General features: G+C 38.9%; 1 protein-coding gene across 1 annotated transcript in view; it reads right to left on the bottom strand.

Annotated features, from left to right (window-relative positions):
* Window positions 1–15,200, bottom strand: part of LOC137159019 (broad substrate specificity ATP-binding cassette transporter ABCG2-like) — a 38,948-nt gene extending 23,748 nt beyond the window's left edge. The window contains exons 1-9 of the mRNA XM_067557153.1: window positions 14,992–15,200; window positions 13,688–13,747; window positions 12,985–13,099; window positions 10,380–10,520; window positions 10,305–10,316; window positions 8,981–9,138; window positions 7,794–7,945; window positions 6,213–6,329; window positions 3,663–3,907 (exon numbers count right to left, since the gene is read on the bottom strand). Of these exons, the coding sequence (XP_067413254.1) occupies window positions 3,663–3,907; window positions 6,213–6,329; window positions 7,794–7,945; window positions 8,981–9,138; window positions 10,305–10,316; window positions 10,380–10,520; window positions 12,985–13,099; window positions 13,688–13,747; window positions 14,992–15,200 (1,209 nt within the window). The remainder of the gene's footprint in view (window positions 1–3,662; window positions 3,908–6,212; window positions 6,330–7,793; window positions 7,946–8,980; window positions 9,139–10,304; window positions 10,317–10,379; window positions 10,521–12,984; window positions 13,100–13,687; window positions 13,748–14,991) is intronic.
* Between the last annotated feature and the right edge of the window lie 3,370 nt (window positions 15,201–18,570).

Here is an 18,570-nt window from a genome sequence, read left to right on the forward strand (position 1 = left end):
TTTGATCTCACAGTGCAATGCTGTAGTTATGTTCATGAACTGCAAATCCTTTTCAGGAGCTTTTCCTGGACACAACTCTCCATCCTATATGCATAGTTTACATTCTTTGTTTCCAGATCTTGTCTCTGTTAAAATGTATGTTGTTCAGTTGCGCCAGCTTACCAAGTGATCGAGATTGTTCTGTATAAGTGACCTGTTCTCATCATCATTTACTGCTCCACCAATCATTTTGTCATCTGTAAACTTCATGAGGAATGATTGAGGCCATTAATAACATTTTTGCATAGTGTTGAGCCAAGAATTGAGGACAGAAGAATCCCAATAAGAACACCCCATTTTATGATCTTCTAACAATTCTATTTTGAAATCTACCAATTAGTTTTTAATCTATTTAGTGTGTGCTATAATAATTTTTATAGTGCTTATTTTTTAACCATAATGTTGTGTGGCATTAAGTCAAATGTCTTACAGAAGTCTATTACATCAACACAATTATCTTTATCAACCTGTGACAGTGTGTATAGACCACACAGATGGCCAGAGAGGATTAAAGGGAGCCTAAGAACTCTGTTAACCTAACCTGGAATAAGTGGGGAGGATGTGGTCAAATTGAGGGAAGAGCTGAAAGAGTTCAGGGCAGTCAGAGGAAGGAGACCCAGATGACAGCATTGGTCCTGGCAGGAGATGCCAGAAGGGATGGGACTTTAAAGGAATCTGGCCAGGTCCTGAATATAGGAAACTTGGAAAAAGCCACAAAGAGGTGATCCATTATGGTTGTACAGCAGCCTTACCCTCAGACCCTTCTCAAAGACAGATACCAAATTCATTTCACAAGACCTACTTTCCATAAAACATGTTGATTGGCATTAGTTATATTTCCATCCTTTAATGCTTTAGCAATAGCACTTCTCAGTGAGTTCCCACAACACATGTCAAATGTATTTCTTCACAAAAGTCATCAGCTTTCAAAGCAGCGCTAGGACAGTTTCTCTAAAAATACAGCTACAAAAACAAGTTGCACCTTCCCTGTTCAATATCTTATTTGCTGATATTATTTAAAAAGAACATCAAATGTTTGTTTAAATACACAGCAGGTACTTGGGAAATTCTAGGAGCTAATCAGACTAATTGAAGGGTGATAATTCAGCCACTAAACCATGAGAATACTCATATACAAGGAGACCAGAAATGAGAACTTCAGATTGATAAAGGGTTTCTTGTACTAGGGGACAAACTAGCGTCCCAGCTCTGCTGATGAGGAACAATGGTAACAAAAAAAAGCCACCTAACATAATACAAACAAAAGGAAAAATAAACTTCACTTATTATACAAAAATAAATGTTTACCGTTTTACAAAATGCATATTTCAAATATTTCCAGCTCAAACAAATATATTCAAAAATAGAAACTATAGCAAACGGATCTTTAATAAACAAAGTGCAGAGGAAGAAGCAGAGACATTGCTGAAGTAAAAAGAAACCTCTTTCCTTTCTGTACTGAAACAAAGCAGAAAAGAAATCACTTCTACCTTATTGTATTAAATTTGAACCTAATGTTTGAAAGATGTAACCATAAAATATTTTTTTAAACTAGAAACTTTGTGCTTGAAACAAGGGGAGGTATTTAAGTCTATTCAATGATGGATCTAAGGGAAAAAATTTAACCATTTCACAGTAAAGCCCAATAGAAAGGATTTTAAAGGCTAGTTCAGTCCAGAACAATCCAATTATTGTAAGTTTTAAACAAACATGAATTTTTTCAACAGATAAAAGTATCAATGGATTTACTTATATAATCAGAATGATTAAAACTTGTACATGATTTCTTAATACACCAAAACAAAAAAAACTCAGCAAAAATTACGGTATCAGGCAGTTCAGTCATGGTTAAGCATGAGGGATGCATGAGTCTTAACACCATAAAGCATTTGATACGTGGTACCGTATCACTAAGAACCTGTCGAAAGGACCAAATGTCAGGGATAATTCAGCCACTAAGCTAATTGTAGTGGAAACAAGGATCACATCAAGACCAATTTGGAGAGGATTAGCAAACATGGCTTAGTGAACTGTGCACCATTTATAGAATATATTTGAAATCCATTCCTAATGAGGTTTGGGAGATAGAAAAGATTGTGAGAAAGAAGTCAGGAACATTAACCCTGGAGTATTTTAAAGCACTTGAGAGCATAATTCTTGTCACAAGGTCAAGCTTTTACAAACCAATTATCAGGGATATCCATAATATCAACATACAGATACACACACAAAATCTTTTAACTTGAGGTATTCCGAACAGATTTCCCTTATGCTGCTGATTGATCATTGTCTTTTTGAAAATTTCTGCATCACTTTTGAAAACTTCTCACAAAGGTTTGATTGGGTCATTTAAGCACAGATCACTGCAGACTTGCATTTCAGAACAGTTCAGTGCAGAGATGCACTCAGCCAATGAGAGAGAATGCCTTCTGGAGCTCCTGGGCATGCAGACTCTGCATATGCACTATTTCAGTGCTTTGTAGGGTGAAGCCTACTCCCCTGCATTGCTGTCCAACTTTGTTGGTCAGTGCATAAAAAGGGCAGAGCCATAGCCTCACCTCCTATCTGCCCCTCCTCACCCTTTTGGGAATGGGAATAAAATGGGAGCAGTCCCTGTAATCCCCACACTAAAAGTTATGCAAGTGAGGAAAGGCTTCTTGTGCTCTCCTCTTTTCACTGGACACTACTGTAAGGGTCAGGCTGAATCTGGCCAAAGTAGTGGTGGGACATATCAGTGCATTCCAATTTATATTATTTATTGCCATTAATCTATCAATTCCAAATAGGTTATTAATCCTTCTATTTGCTGCTCCAGACATGTACATGTTAAGCAAATGTTAGAAAAAGGGAAAGTCTGATCTATCCTAGTTCAAATCCACAATATGAGAGTCTAAACATCAAGCAAATATAAAATAATATTGCTGTTATCACTATCATTACAATTATACTATAAATCTACAGAGGCTCTGCAAAGAGTGACAATATAGTGGCCAGACTGTGCCACCTTTATTCACACTGAGTAGTGCACTGCTCTGTGAGCTGTCCCATTTAAATCAATGGAACCAAATGCAGAATATAAAATATTCCACATAAGTAATGGTGGCATAATCTGGTTCAAAGGATCTTATTTTATTTCCACTGAAGTCAATAGGAATTTTGTCTGTGTTAGGACTACAGGATGTGATCTCATTTATTTCTGAACACACGATCCACTGCTTTGGAAATGAATGTTATCACACAGACAGCATTCTGACCTTATTGCATGATGAAATATAAAGAGATGTTCGACTGTGTAGCAAAAAACCTTTGTTTAACACATATATTTGATAATTAGCAAAAGTGCCAAGGGCAGCACTGAAAAGAATGAAAAATCTATGGGTTTCTCCATTAATATGATCTTTTCTCCATTAATATGATCTATGACTATGTAAAGATTTCCGAAGTGTGAAAGTCTCTCTTTAAAGTCATACTGTTGGCCAATCAGTTGGAGGTTTACTTGCTCATTTCCTAATTATTAGAAGTCAGCATTTTATATTTCAACCCAATTCATATTCAGGAATAAATAGACTATTTCCAAACTTATTTATAAAACTGTTCATGTTTTAAAGATTCACTACAATTACCTGGGCTGTGGAGTTTTGTGGGTTATATATCAAGTTTTTAAATGTGCGTCTGGACACCCACTTGAGCTGGTGAAAGAAGGAAGTACTGTATGTGATTTGTTTGAAATCTTCACTCATCTTCCTTTTATTTTTCAAAGACAGCTTCTCTAATTCTGCTTTTGTTTCTTTGTAGTAAGTGGAACTGGAATACAGCTCTGCTAATTTCTCAGCAATAGTCTCATCACCACTGACCTCTTCAATGGTTTCTTCAGATTAAACAGAAAAATGTTGTTGTAGTAGCAGTAGCAAGCTAAAAACACAAATTAGTTCATGGCAGTCTGGGTATGACAGGGGGAGGGGTTCCCCCCAAAAGTGCTACTCTTTATTCTCAATCTCTTACCATAAATAGAGATGAGGCTGAACCAGAATCCCACATCCAAAGCAACAAAATATTACAGCAATTCAGATCAGGATCTAAGCTTCAAAACTCAAGTCTATTTCTATATCGGGTGCAAAGGAGAATCTCAGCAATGGGATGGCTAGGACCAGGTGGGGACTATGCAGAAATGATGACATGCACTGTACAATTTATGGCTGGGTAACTCCCAGATATTTTAAGTGAATAAAGTTGTGGCCTAATTAAACCACATCTATTGCCTCTTGCCTTTTTTCTGGCGTGGCCAGACAATGTCTAATGGCAAACCAAACATATTCCAGAATAAACTGTGTGGTTCAGACACCAAGACTAACACAATTTTCTCTTCATATTCTCAGGAAGCTTATATTTTTTAAGAACGTAAAGCAGAAAACTATGTTAAAATCTTGGAAGTTCAGTCACACAAACTAGCCTTAATTTTACCCACAAGTAACTGTGGACACAAAATTGGAAACAAAACAGTTTTCCACTGTCACGCTGGTTAGATTGGGGGGAGGGGGGAAGTGTTTAGTATATGGTTTAAAATTAATATGTCAAAATCATAATCATTCATGTGAGATATGTCATGTCAGGTACTGTTAGAAAGGTTAAATTGTGTTAGGTAAGATGATGATACTTATGTTCATGTGTGATATATGTAATGGAAGTTATGGATATATTTAATATGCCTGTATTTCAAATTGTGCTGCCTGAGACACAACCTAGACAGGATGGCGGCAGGACAATAGCGTGCTTAACGGCCCATTAAGACACTCACAGAGGCCAGGGGCCCAGGGGAGAAACCAGAGATATTACAGATAAGCCACCAGGACTTGTCCATGTGACTCTGGACTACTTGCCCTTGTGACTCCGGACTCCATTTTGGTTCCTGTGAAATTCCACAGGCAGCATACCTGATGAGGAACCAGGACTGACTCATGTGACTCTGGACTCCATTTTAGTTCCTGTAAAACTCCACAAACAGCATGGCCAGGGCCAGGAGGTATATAAAGTAGAGGCCTGGGGAAGCCATTTTGTCTTTCAGTCGGGATTCAGCTTCAGCTACCAACCTACCTCTGGATCCATTCACCTGCAACTGAACTGAAGCTGTGAAACAAAGGACTGAGACCCATCCAAGTACTGGATGTATACCAGAGGGCTATACAAGCCTGCAAACTCCACAATTCTTCAAGAAACCTGATGTATATGGACTTTAAAATCATTTGTATGTATCTGATTGCTCTAATCCTTTAACATTTCTCTTATGGTTTGTTTCTTTCTTTTTATAATAAACCTTTAGTTTTAGTTACTAAAGGATTGGCTGGCAGCATGGTATTTTGGGTAAGATCCAAACTTATATCTGGTACTGTGTCTGACCCTTGGGGGTCAGAGGAAACCTTTTCAGTAAAGAGCATAGAGTTTAAATAACTGGTCTCTTTACCGGACCCAGTGACTGATTGGGAGCCGGAGACTGGAATGCAGTAAAAGGGGCTGTGTGTATCTGTATACTGGCTTCTTGATAACCAGTGTGGGAAATCAAAAGCACAGTTTGTGGCTGATTGGGAAGTCTGGCTTCAGTGCCACCCACTAGTGCTGGCAGAATCTGCTCTCCTTTTACAGCCTGCCCTGACCCTGGCATTTTCAGGTGGCTGCCCTAGGCACGGAAGGGTCACATCCACTTTTAGAGAAGGAGCGGTATAGGAAGCAACACTCTGTATTCCTCTCCCAAGTAAATGAGACATCTGGAGTGCCTGTCATTAATGGACATGGTGGAGTTGCACAACAGGCAGGTCCTAAAGACCAGAGACTTGGAATCTGGCATGATGTGGGAATATCCTTGTGTTCAGGAGTGGTGTTGGAAAGTTCTTAGCTAAGTCCTCCTCCACCCCCACAGGCAAAATGAAGAAAGTAAGCAAGATGACACATGCTACAGGTTTTCCACCTCATATCATGGGTAGTAAGAAGGAACAGAGTAACTGTTGCAGCCACACCATCCCCTTATCTTTAACCTATGATAGCCAAGAGGTCATTAGGGATTCTGCCTTGGCCATAACAGATACTGCTATTCAAAAAGACTCCGATCTCAGGCATATAGGATGTATGCACACCTAGAGTGGGATCAGTGTAGATAATCACTCGACCTCCAGTTCCCATACCTGATACATTCCATTGACTGATAGATGCTGATTTGCTTAGTGTCACAGCAGTTGAGTCTCCATTAATGACATCCAGAAAAAAGTCAGCAGGATTGTTGTATGGCTCACATTCATAACCTGCAAAGAAATAGTATCAGATCATTAAAACAAGTCATTCAGTAGATGGGAGAAATATGTTGCAATAGTAAGGATAATATTATTAAAATCGGTCTTAAAGGGAAAGCAATTAGACATCCCACTATCCAATGGTACATTTTAAACAAGTCAGCTTCACCAAAGTCAAAAGTAGAATGGGCCAGAACTATGAAGCTCTTGATGTTTGTTTCCAGAATTTTGGTTCACTCCATTATAGAGACTGGGATCATTGGCAAAGTTCAGATCTGGATTTGGATGGTCATCATGCTTTCAAATGCCTGGCCAAAATAGGGTTTTGAATGAGACACTCAGCTGTTTGAAGCTCTATCCAGACAAAACAATGATAAATTTAGCATGGCAAAAGCATCTAAAGGATTTGGTCGGGGTGATGTTGGTTCCTATTTTTGAGAGGTGCGCCCATTTGTGACTGAAGTTCACAGCATCAGCATATTGCTAGATCCCTGACTCCTCCTGGATTCCCAGGAAGCATTGGTAGCCTCAAGTGTCTTTTTCCGTTTGTGTTTAGCTAGATGGTTGTGAATATTTCTCTCTTTCATGAATCTCATAACAATTATCCATGCCTTTATGATTTCCTTATGGAACTATTACAATATGCTTCATGTGAGGTTACCCATAAAGATCATTTGGAAACAACACTTTGTTCAGAATGCAGCTGCTCACTTACGTAGCAGGGTAGGCTCTACAAAGAACATTACCTCAGTTCTCCAAAGTCTGAATAGGCTTCCTCTTGTTCATTAAGTGCAATTCAAGGTATTGATAGTAACATATTAAACTCTGCAAAATTTGGGATTGACTACCTAACAAACAACTTCTCTCTATTCAGAACAGAACAGCTGTAATATATACACAATACATCCAGGATTTGTGGGCAGGATGTTATTAGTTATTGACTCTGGAACTTGCTTATCCCATTGATCTGACAGAGTCAATTAGAATATTTAGATAAACATTTTAAGCTCATTATTTCACAACACAGTTAAGACTTTTGAATTAGGATATGTGGTTAGAAAACATTTCGTCATTTAAAATATTAAAAATTGCTATATCTTAATGTTCTATCCGACAGTCCACTTTTGATGCAAGCTCTACAGGAGGATAATGAGCTTTGGTGATGACAAACGCTCACTTTAGTCTTGGATATAAAGATTTTTATCATAGTCCATCATCCCATGTCATCTCAGTGACAAGGATCATGGCGTAAATAAACCAAATTTGCTATTTTTAAAAAATAACAATGCATTTTTAAACAAGTTTTCATTCCTTACTTATGCAGTTCGGCCCAGATCCTCAAAAGTATTTAGATGCCTAATTTCCATTGAGTTCAATGGGAGTTAGGTGCCTAACTACTTTTGAGGATCTGGGTAAAAATTAATATAATGTGCTGGAAGGCCATCATTGTGATTAGAGCTCCCTTTGAAAGCTCACCAATAGATTTGAAGTATTGCAGAGCATTCTGAGCAGGGCCATGGTACAACAAGCTTCCTGCAGCCAATAACGTTAGGCTATCAAACAATCTGAATATGGAGTACCGGGGCTGATGGATGGAAAAGATTATTGTTTTCCCCTGACTTGACATCCTGAATGCAAAAAAGAAAATAGGAGAGGCATTAAACATCTGTAATTATCCTTTTACAGTTATATTTTCTTTCTGCTATGAATGGCTAACACCACCCATGCTTATAATCTGAAGTAATGACAAGCATATCGGGTCAAATCCTGAGGTCATCTCTCAATATTTACTCAATCCTTACTTAAGCAAGTTCCCATTAACTTCAATACTAGTTTAAGTAAAAACTGAATAAAAGAATAGTATGGGCCTCAGAATTTGGCCCACTACCCAAATATTATTCCCGTATAATGGATTATTCTTATGATGTGTACCTAAGCATCGATGATTTTATAGCTGAAATGAGATGAAAGGCTACATATTTTCCAAAGAAAGATTTATAGAAAATAAATTCTTGTACAAATATTTGTAACATTTAAGGATAAGTGGTATATTGTTTTACCCAATTTAAATGAGCAGACAAAGCAGAAGAAAGTTAAATGGGCCAAATCCTAAGGCTCTTACTAGGTGGGACAAAGAAAAAATGGGGAGTGTCAAGTCTTGGCCAGATTCTAACCTCACATACCTACAGGACAAAGTCATCTAAGTTACTGCTAAAGCATTTAAGTGTGAAGTAATTAGCAATGCTTTTCCCTCCATGAGGAGTGGCATTCCCTCACCCACTCCAAACACGAGGCATTATTCAGAGAGCTGTCCCAGGGATACCTAGAACTGGCAGGTAACTGTGGCTGTATGAGATTTCTCTATCAAAGTTCATTTCCTCAGGCAAACCCTCCAAAAGGATTTATTTGTTGGTCCAAACTTCCTGCCCCTTTTGGCACAGTGAGAGTTGTGGGACAGGAGACAGTGTCTGACCCACTGATAGCAGAATTAGAACGAAATTCCATTTGTGGAAACCTGTAGCTTCCATTCCCTTACATGGGAAAAACTCAATTAGAAGTAGATCAGGCTGTACTATTTCTAACCATATCTTAATTGCAAATATATAGAGTCCATCTCTATCAAAGACCAGATGGTTCTTTCCCTGTGATTTTGTTGCAGTCACCTTTTCAGGAGCAGCAAGACGGCATTGGCAGTGCTGGCATCCAATCCAGTAGTTGGTTCATCTAAGAACAAGACTGCAGGGTTAGTAATGAGTTCCATTCCAATATTGGTCCTTTTTCTCTCTCCCCCAGATACACCACGAATAAACTGGGTGCCAACCTAGCGCCAAAAAAGCATCACACCTTTAAAAGGAGGTTTCTTTTTAAAATAATTTTATTAACATTCTCAAATTAGAAAATATTAGAAAATATTAGAGCCAACTTCAGGTGTTGGATCAGAAATCAATATTTACATGAAAAACACATTCACATGATTTAGTGATGAAATAATAGCAATGCATCAAAAATGAAAAATTTTTCTAATAAAAAATCCATTAAGATAAAGTTAAGGTTGTAAATGTAAGTAGTGTGACAGGGTATACCAGCCCCGCACTGGTTCAGCAGGGGTTAATCCCACCCTGATTTGAGGAGGCCATGCCTCTTCAGCTTTGCTGGGCATGCTCCAATTGGAGCCATAGTACAAATGGGAGCGGCCTAGGTCAGTCACAGCTGACTGCTAGGACGAGAGGAGGCACCTAGCAGGCTCCCATCCAGGAGCTGCTGAAATACCCAATCGCAGAGGCCAAGGGTGCCAGAACCCAGATGGATGCCCAGTTGCCCATGGAAGACCAAGAGGGAACGGAGTCATCAGGAGCTTCGCAAGCCAATGACCCTAGAGGCCCAGGAGACTTATGGACTGCAATGTCAGAAAGCAGGATAGGAAGTAACCCAGGGATATTAGACATTGGTCCAGTTGTGCAACTGGGACAAAGGCAGTGTGTTTCGACTGGATCCTCGCTGACCTAAGATGATCCTATTTGCCACTGTCAGGGCCCTGGGGTTGGGACCCAGTAGATCAAGGAGGTCCCAGGTCCCCCTACCTTGGCTGCCAAACTCCTCTCACTCCCTGCCCTCCCGCCCCTGAGAGGCAGCCCACTCTCCCCACTTCTGGCCACTAGGCCACACAGCCCTCCAAGAAAAAGCTGCTTTATTGACCTTAGTCATTAGGCCAAACAGCCACGCAAACTTGGGCTAATCTAGTGACTCTGGCCACCAGGCCATACTCGCCTGAAGTTTAGGGTGGACAACTGGATTCAGCTGTGGGGCTAAAATGCCCCTGTCCAGTCCCAAAGGGGAACAGAGTGTAACAGTCCCATAACAAGTAGCTATTAAATTACAAGTGATATTAAATTACAAGTGATATTACAAGTGATACAAGCTATTAAATTACAAGTGATATTACAAGTGATATTAAATACTATGTCATGCTATGCCATGTGTCATTACCTTGGAATCTGCCTTTGAGGTAGTCTTAACTCTGAATTTCCTGCTTTTAAAATGTTTTATTTGTAACTATAACACTCCTTTAGCTAAACCCAGTTCCCTGATGATCTGGTTAACTCGTTCCTTCTTTTCATGTTCAGGCACAGTACTTGGCAAACGGAGTGCCGCTGAGAACTCAAAATTTTCTCTCACTGTCAGGGTCCCCATAACCACATCATTCTTTGAAGCCATAAAAATATTAACAAGTTTTGGTGTCAAGCTTAATTTTTCCTTTCTTCATATCATACTACAGTATTAGAATGAGTAAGAATTGACATCTGCACTAAGGGAAAATTACATAAAACCAAAGTTCACAAATATAGTACTTTTAATGCAAGAGTCCAACAGAGCTTTTCCATCAACAAGTAAAGTCTTTTCAGATATATGCCTCATCCTTTATAATTAAATGCTCTTTACTTTTGAAATCTTATTAACATTGTTTAACTTCTCAGTGTTATCTATGCTGAGGAATTTCCAGCCCATGAACTAGGGAGATTCCCCAGCACAGAGAAGTCCCAACCTCTAGTAGTCTGTTTACTTCTGCTGGAGAATCCCTGGCTATGGCTGTGGGAACCTCTCAGGCAAGGGAAGCCCAAACCCATAGTGATTTTCATTCCCTGTGCTAGATAATCTAAAACCATGGTTGGTGGGAAACCCCAGGAAACAAGGAAAGCCCATCCTCCCAATAGATGGAGTTTAACCATGTTTCCAAGACCATGTTTGGCAGGTATTCCCCAGAACAAGAAAGCCACCCCTGCCCCCCAATGCCTGGGAATGAATTGTGCTGATGAATGAAAGACCATATATGGTATGGATTCACCAGGGAAGGGAAATGCTGTCCACTAAATATGGGGTTTTCCCGTGCTCCGCCTATAAGGCCAGAGACCAACTGACTAAGTTTGTCAGCTGGACCTAATCTCTGTCAGTGAAGGGAGGGCAGCAGTCTTTCCTTAAAAGTTTACGGTATCTTCTTTGGGATTGAAGGAGACAGTGGTCCTCCACAGCAGCTCCCCAAAGATAAAAAACGAAGGAAAAGACCAGCTGGCTACACCCAGATGATGACTGCTGAAAAGAGGGAGGAATATCCACCACCCTTTTCTCATGGAACAAACCTCAAGTGGAGAAGCATGGGAAAGACTGGACACAAAACATTGGTTTTGTGCTGATCCCACATTAATGTTGGGGCTGGGAGGAGTCATTTCTCAAAGGTTAAAAAAGTATGTAGGACCATTTTCTGATCTCAGTAGCATTGGCCAGAATAACTTCATAGACTTTAATGTCATTGCTCCGGTTTACACCTTTATATCTGGGCTCAGAATCTGACCTGTGGCATCCAGAAGGTATTTCACTAGACAGGATAATATTCGGATTTAAAATAGATAATAGTTGTAACTGAGCTATATGACAATGTCTTTTTAAATGGTGATCTCTCTAATAAGGCTCCAGAAGTTTGCTGAATTTTAAGTCTCTAAGCTCAATTTTTATTTTGTTTTAAATAAGAAAATTCAGATCACTTACAAACTTCTAAAGCTAGTCTTCTGTCATAAAATGCCATGGCTGATCCATAATTTGCTACTCCTCTTCCACAAGCCAGCCCTTCAGCACCCCAATAATTTATTGGGGATAATTAGTCAACTATATAACTCCGATACTGTCCCTTATATGGACAGTCCTTACAATAAGTCTCATTCCCTCTCCCCATAGTTAGACTTGTAAAGCAATGTCTACACTGCAGCTGGAAGCTAGCCTTCCAGCCCAGGTAGACAGACTCACACTAACTCCACTCATGCTACCGTGCTAAAAATAGCAGTGTGGATGTTGTAGCTCAGGCTTTCAAGACCACCTGACCTCTCAGTATGAACTCAAGTGGCTAGTCCGAGTCTATTCCAGAGCCGCAACATCAACATTGCTATTTTTTGCGCACTAGCTTGAGTGAAGTGAGTCTGCCTGCCAGGTTGGGAGGCTTGTTCCAGTAGCAGCATATCCTAAATTTTCTCTAGGATATCACAGTTGGAGGTAAAAGGAGAAAAGAGGAAAGCAGAAGTATTACTTTTATATTCAGAATAGGTCAAATGAAAAAAATCACATCTATAATATGTAACTCTGTACACAGCTAATACAATTGGTCGATTACCCTGACTGATATATCAACACAGTACTGTAATAAAGTAATATTTAGATAAAAGGGGACACATCTGAAAAAAATCAGCAAGTGCAGGTCATTTTTCTGCAAATTTTCAGCAACATAACAATTGGGTTAAAAATAAGGTTTTGTTTGTTTGATTTTAACATCTTCTTGTGGTCTCTGAGGGCCAATAAAAATTCAAATTTAGGTCAAATTCAGACATAGGTGATCCAAGAAAATAACCAAAGAGTGATAGAAAATGGACAAACTACCATGGAACAGATGTCAAACGAGGTGTTTGTTTACAATACAAAAAAAAAATCAAAATTTGGAACACAAGAAAAGGAATAAGAAACACTACATTGGTTTCTACATTTTGTATTAAGTACTTTTGTCAGTAAAATTTATGCCATAATTCTCATCAAGGGTGTGTATGAATCAATGAGTGCAATCCAGATTTGACCTCCCTTCAGAGAGAGACAAGCAGTAAAGACAGATAGTAACTGCAGGCTAATTTACCTGTACCACATATCCAGAGATGCATTTAAAGTTGGCAGGCCGAGGAACGCCATTTATCAAAATGTCTCCAGACAGCCCATGAGGATCTTTCCTTGCAGCTAAGATATCTAATAGCCTAGAAAAAGAAAAAGCAGACTCCCAAAAGGGTTCTGAAGAGTAAATCTTTGAAAAGTGGAGTAGGTGACAGGTAAACTTGAAATACAAATCTAGTTAACAAAATGTGTTGCGCGCACAATTTTCATGCTGAAATGTTAGCTCAGGTTCTCTCCTGTGACAAGATCTGCTCTCCTAATAAACAAAGATGGGACCATCAGGATTAAGGCTCCATAATTTTTAGGGAGTTTTTGTGCTGGCCCCTGGCAAAGGTATGAGCGGCCTATGAGCTGCTGTAATTTGTGCCACCTGGAAAAGGTTCTAAAATTTAGATTTACATCACAAATGAAGGTTGTACACCTAAACCAAGTAGCTGAACTCCAGATACATTATTTTTTAGCATGGAAATCTGAGTTGCTTTTTGGGTGATTAAGGTGAAGTTTGGGGCATACTAATTAAGAATTTGGGTTGAAGCCACTTTGAACACTTGGCTCTTGTGGTCATTCATAAGTACTATAAGTATGCACGCACATTTTCTATTTGGCATGGCTTCTCTATATGATGAATATGGATAATGTAAAACAAGTCCTTTCATTGCTTCAACACTTACGAAGATTTGCCACTTCCAGTGGGTCCCAAAATTGCATTTAGGCCAGGTCTCATAATCCCACTGCAAAGAAAAGCAACATTTCCTGAATTCACTGATTTATTTGTAGATTAATTCTTTTAATTTCAATTTTGGGGGTGGGGGGTAGGTTTTTGTTTGTGTGGTATTGTAAAAAAAAAAAATTCTTTGGGAACTGGTGAAGTTTCTCAGTAATGTGAAATGATCACTTGATTCACATTTAATTCTAATTCCTAAATTCCTACCTAAAAGAAGGGGGTGGAGGATGAAACCCTTCTTGTTTAGTATTTATGTAAATATAGTAAATGAAAAGCTAGACTCAGATTAGTCTCATCAGCCTAAATTCAAAGTATTCCAGACTTTGTCATTGTAATTGAGATAAAAAAGACCTGATAAGAATCTAATAAAGGAGGTTTCTTCAGAAAAGGAAGCTCTTGTTCCATAGTATTAGCTAATGACAAAACATTTTGTTAATGTCAAGAGTTAGACAGACCAAGTAAAACAACTTTCCTATAATATGAAAACTGAGTGCATTCAAAGAACTGAATATGAAAACAGTTGTAATTATATGCTAGCAACGAATGTTTTAGTTTTCAAATATGCAAAATTATATTGCTATTTTAGAGGCTTTAAAGATAAAACAAAAACACATTTAGCTCCTCTTTTTCTCCCAAATTTCAGATCCAATTGCATACCTACTTTAGCATGAACATTTACACTTTTCCTACAAACTTAGTTTGTGCCTACAAACTGGCAACTTGCACACAAACCTGACTAAAAAAACAGCTATTTGCCATCAGAACTAAATTGGGCCTTGAGTTAATCATCTGCAAACTGGTTTTCAAACTCACTAACACAATATCAGCATTTACATATGAATCACAAATTCCAACTAACTGAGGTATTTCTTTGATGTGCTGTAAACATTTCTGTATAAGGGTTTTAAACTACCAACTCTCATAATTTCATTTTTTCCCCAAATTATCACATTTAAAAAATAATAACACAGCCAATTGTAAATATACTTGTACAGCATTCAGTTAAATTAAACAACACAGAACTGATGTTATAACCCTCTTGCGTATTAAAATTTATCAGTATCACTAATTCTGTTTTATAAACAGAAATATAAAAATTAATACTCAAAGTGTGAATTCAATTGCATTTCTTACAATCATTTCATCAGTCATTCCTGAATGTATTTGAGGGATGTTGACATGAGGTTATGACTAAGCTGTTTGAAAAGGAAAACAAAATTAACATACACTAGACAATTTTTAAATACATACTTGATATCTTTCAAAATTTGTTTAGCAACAGCTTTTTGACAATATAAAAAGTCACTCTTCACTTTCACGCTGTAGCAGATGTTGTGAAAGGTCACAGTGGCTTGTGAAGGAAACTTTGGCTTTTCTGTAGAGGACAGTTTTCTCCAGGGGAAGCCATTGGTATTTGGTTCCAATATCTGAATACTGCTGTGTGGCTGGCTCTCTGTCATTCTGGAAGGATGCTTCTTCTGTTATAACACATTATAGTAAAAGTTACTATAAGCTCATTCACAACATAAAATCAATAGAAACAAGTAGTTAAAATATAAATTTTAATGTTTTGTTGTGGGATAAACCTACATGTATGGTAACATTCATGATGCTCTCATATCTGACTTATTCCTGATTCCTCTTAAATCAAATGCAACTATACAATAACAGCAAGATTTCAATCATAGTCCACCAAAATTGAATGCCATTATCCCACAAATGACCTATAAATATATCCAGACATCATTACATGCCTCCTTTTTCTATAAAGCTCAACTCCTTTAAACTACTATTCATTCACCTGTTAGCCTTTTCCTCAAAGAATTACTCAGTTTTTGAATCCACCCATGAAATTCAGCTAAATCATCTCCATTTCCATCTCTGGAAAGAAGGCAACAGCAGAACTTTCAAACCTTTACTAAACAAGATACCATATTTTACTTCTTCATATTGTAACTTGAATATAATGCAAACAAAAGTTTGCAAAGAGAAAAGTACCACAAAATCTGCATTATGGCTAATTTTGTCCACCTTTATACTATAATTAATAACTTTGAGAATGTAATGTTCAGTGCAATAACTACATTTCTAAGTGACAACTACAGACGGAAAATATTAGACAGACTTGCACGTGGGGGCTATATATGGGTTATATGTGTCAACGTAAAAAAAGAAAAGGTAATGAGGCTAATTTCAAATCAACCAAACCAAGAATTATAAATACCCAATTGTTTTACAGTGATTTTTATTTAATTTGAGTATATATTTATATTTGTAATTTTATTTTACTTCTCTGCTTTTTTATGACTATCATGTTACTGAAATTGTAGGGGAAAATGATGCCATATTATCATGAACACAAAGTTCAAACAAACTGGTGCGGGGAAACTCAAATTGCACATCCCATTATTGTGTCAGTTCCTTACTGCACATATAACACGTATTGTCATAGGACAGTTTATTGTATCAGAAACAGATTATATCCCCTTAAAGTACAGTATGTCATGAACTAAGGAGAATCATAATCTTTCAGTAGTCTACTCTCAACTGAAGATTCATAGCAAGATAAAATCCTTTTCTCTTTAAATTGACATCTTCATTTAATTTAGCCACAGGATTCACGTCTCAAAAAATATTACCAAATTGAATACGAAGGTGAATTTTTATGGCCCTCTTTTTTTAAACTCAAATGTCTTTATTTAAACATTCCATTGCTAAATTGTGAACCCCCACACATGCTGTGCTGTCTAGCCATTTATTTGAATGGCCATTTGGCCAGCGACACTGGCTAGAAACAACAGTGAAAATGACCACTCATGTTTCATTAAATTGAATTAAGGCCCCAATTCAGCAAATGACTTAGGCATGTGCTTAACTGAGACCCAATGCTAACGCCCACCCCCTTCCGCCAGTGATCTTCAAGGGGCCCCAAATCCTTGTCAGAAAGGCTAAAATATAGAGTCTTCATCCTTTATTTAAATTATAAATCCATCAAAATACTTACTCAGTAGCCAAAAAAAATGTTTAACTCTTAAAATCTAAGATTTTCTAAGTATCTAACAAGCCCCTGGACTCCTGAAACCGTTCAAAATTTAAAAAAAAACAAAAAACCCCGATATACAGAAGCCCCAAAATACCGACTTATCCCCCAATAATGGGACCCTAGAACCAGCCCTGGCATACCTTTAAGCGCATCAGTAAACCCCTGATAAATCAATGGGACTACTGATGTACTTAAAGTTAAGCATGTGCTTAAATGCTTTGCAGAATCAGGAAGTAAAAAATACCCACATAAAAAGCAAAATGTAAATTAGATTTGTTTTACTGTTAAATGTTATTTTCAGTCATAGATTCAGATTTCAAGACCAGAGGGTACCACTGTGATCATCTAATTTTCCCTCCTGTATAACACAGGCCATAGAACTTCCTCAAAATAATTCCTAGAGCATATCTTTTAGAAAAACATCCCATCCTGATTTTAAAAATGTCAGTAATGGAGAATATACCACAACCATTGCTAAATTATTCCAATGGTTAAGTATGAAGAGATTATCCCTGTGAATTTAATTTAATGAGAAAGAGCCATTTGTCTTTAGGAAGTGATGAGGTGATGGGCTGTCAGTTACAGTTTGTGTGTATGGGTGTATGAGTATAGATACACGGGTGGGCAGCTGTGTACTGCTGCACATGGGTGCGAGGTGTCTCCAAATGTAGGTGGATGTGTGCGTGTGAACATGGACGAATGTGTGTGGGGTGAGTGTATGTCTATGTATATAGAAGTGTGTCTGCAGAGGATGTACGTTTGGGGGTGGGAAAGGTACATATGGGAGTATATATGTGAGGGGTGCATGTATCGTGTGTGGTGTCTGTGGAGTATATATGCGTGGTTAGCGTGTATATACGGGTGTATGTGTATGTACAGGTGTTGTGTGGTTGGCATCTGTGTATACATGGAGAATTGGGTGTGTATGCTTCGAAGGGGTGTATGTATGTATATATGGGAGATTAGGGTGTGTGTGGGTGAGGAGGTACGCAAATATAGGGGGTGTAGGTGTGTATGGGTAAGGGGTGCAGTGTAGGAGTATACAGGAGGGATATGTGGATGGGGGCATAGGTGTGTATAGATGGGGTGTATATGGTTGGAGTGGGCTGCAGATGTTGATTGGAGGTGGATGAGGTGTAGGTGTCAATGGGAGGCATATGGGTGGAGTGCAAGTGTTGCTAGGGGTTTGTATATGGTTGGCATGGGGTGTAGGTGTATATAGGGGGTTCATGTGTTTATGGCTGGAGTGTAGCTGTAAATGGGGCATAGGTGTAGATGGCTAGGGTGGGATGTAGATAGGGGTGTAGATGTGTATGGGGGTATGGGTGGATCACATGTAGGTGTGTATGAGTGGGGTGGGTGGAGGTGTGTATGGGTGGGGTGTAGATGCGCATGGTGGGACTGTAGATGTAGCTAGGGCTGTAGGTGAGTATGGATGGTGTGTACATGGCTGGAGTGGGATGTGGTTGCAGGTGTGTATAGCTGGGGTGCATATGGCTGGGTGGGGTGTGACTGCAGGGGTGGGGTGCGTATGGCTAGAGTGCTGCACGCAGCTGGGGTGATGTATGGTGGGGTGGAGTATGGCTGGAGGGATGTGTGGCTGGGGTGGGGTGGGCTGCAGGCATATATAGTGGGGTGCATGTGGCTGGCGTGGGGTGTGGCTGGAGGGGTATGTTGGGTGTGGTTGCAGGGGTGTACCACAGGGTGTGTGGCTGGGATGGGGCTGCAGGAGTAGGGTGCAGTATGGCTGGAGGGGTCAGATGTGGGTCGTATGGTATATGGCTGGG

The sequence above is a fragment of the Emydura macquarii genome, unplaced genomic scaffold (genome assembly GCF_026122565.2).
Source record: "Emydura macquarii macquarii isolate MOO-44397 ecotype Brisbane River unplaced genomic scaffold, CSIRO-AGI_Emac_v2 contig_1790, whole genome shotgun sequence".
Taxonomy (NCBI): domain Eukaryota; kingdom Metazoa; phylum Chordata; order Testudines; family Chelidae; genus Emydura; species Emydura macquarii.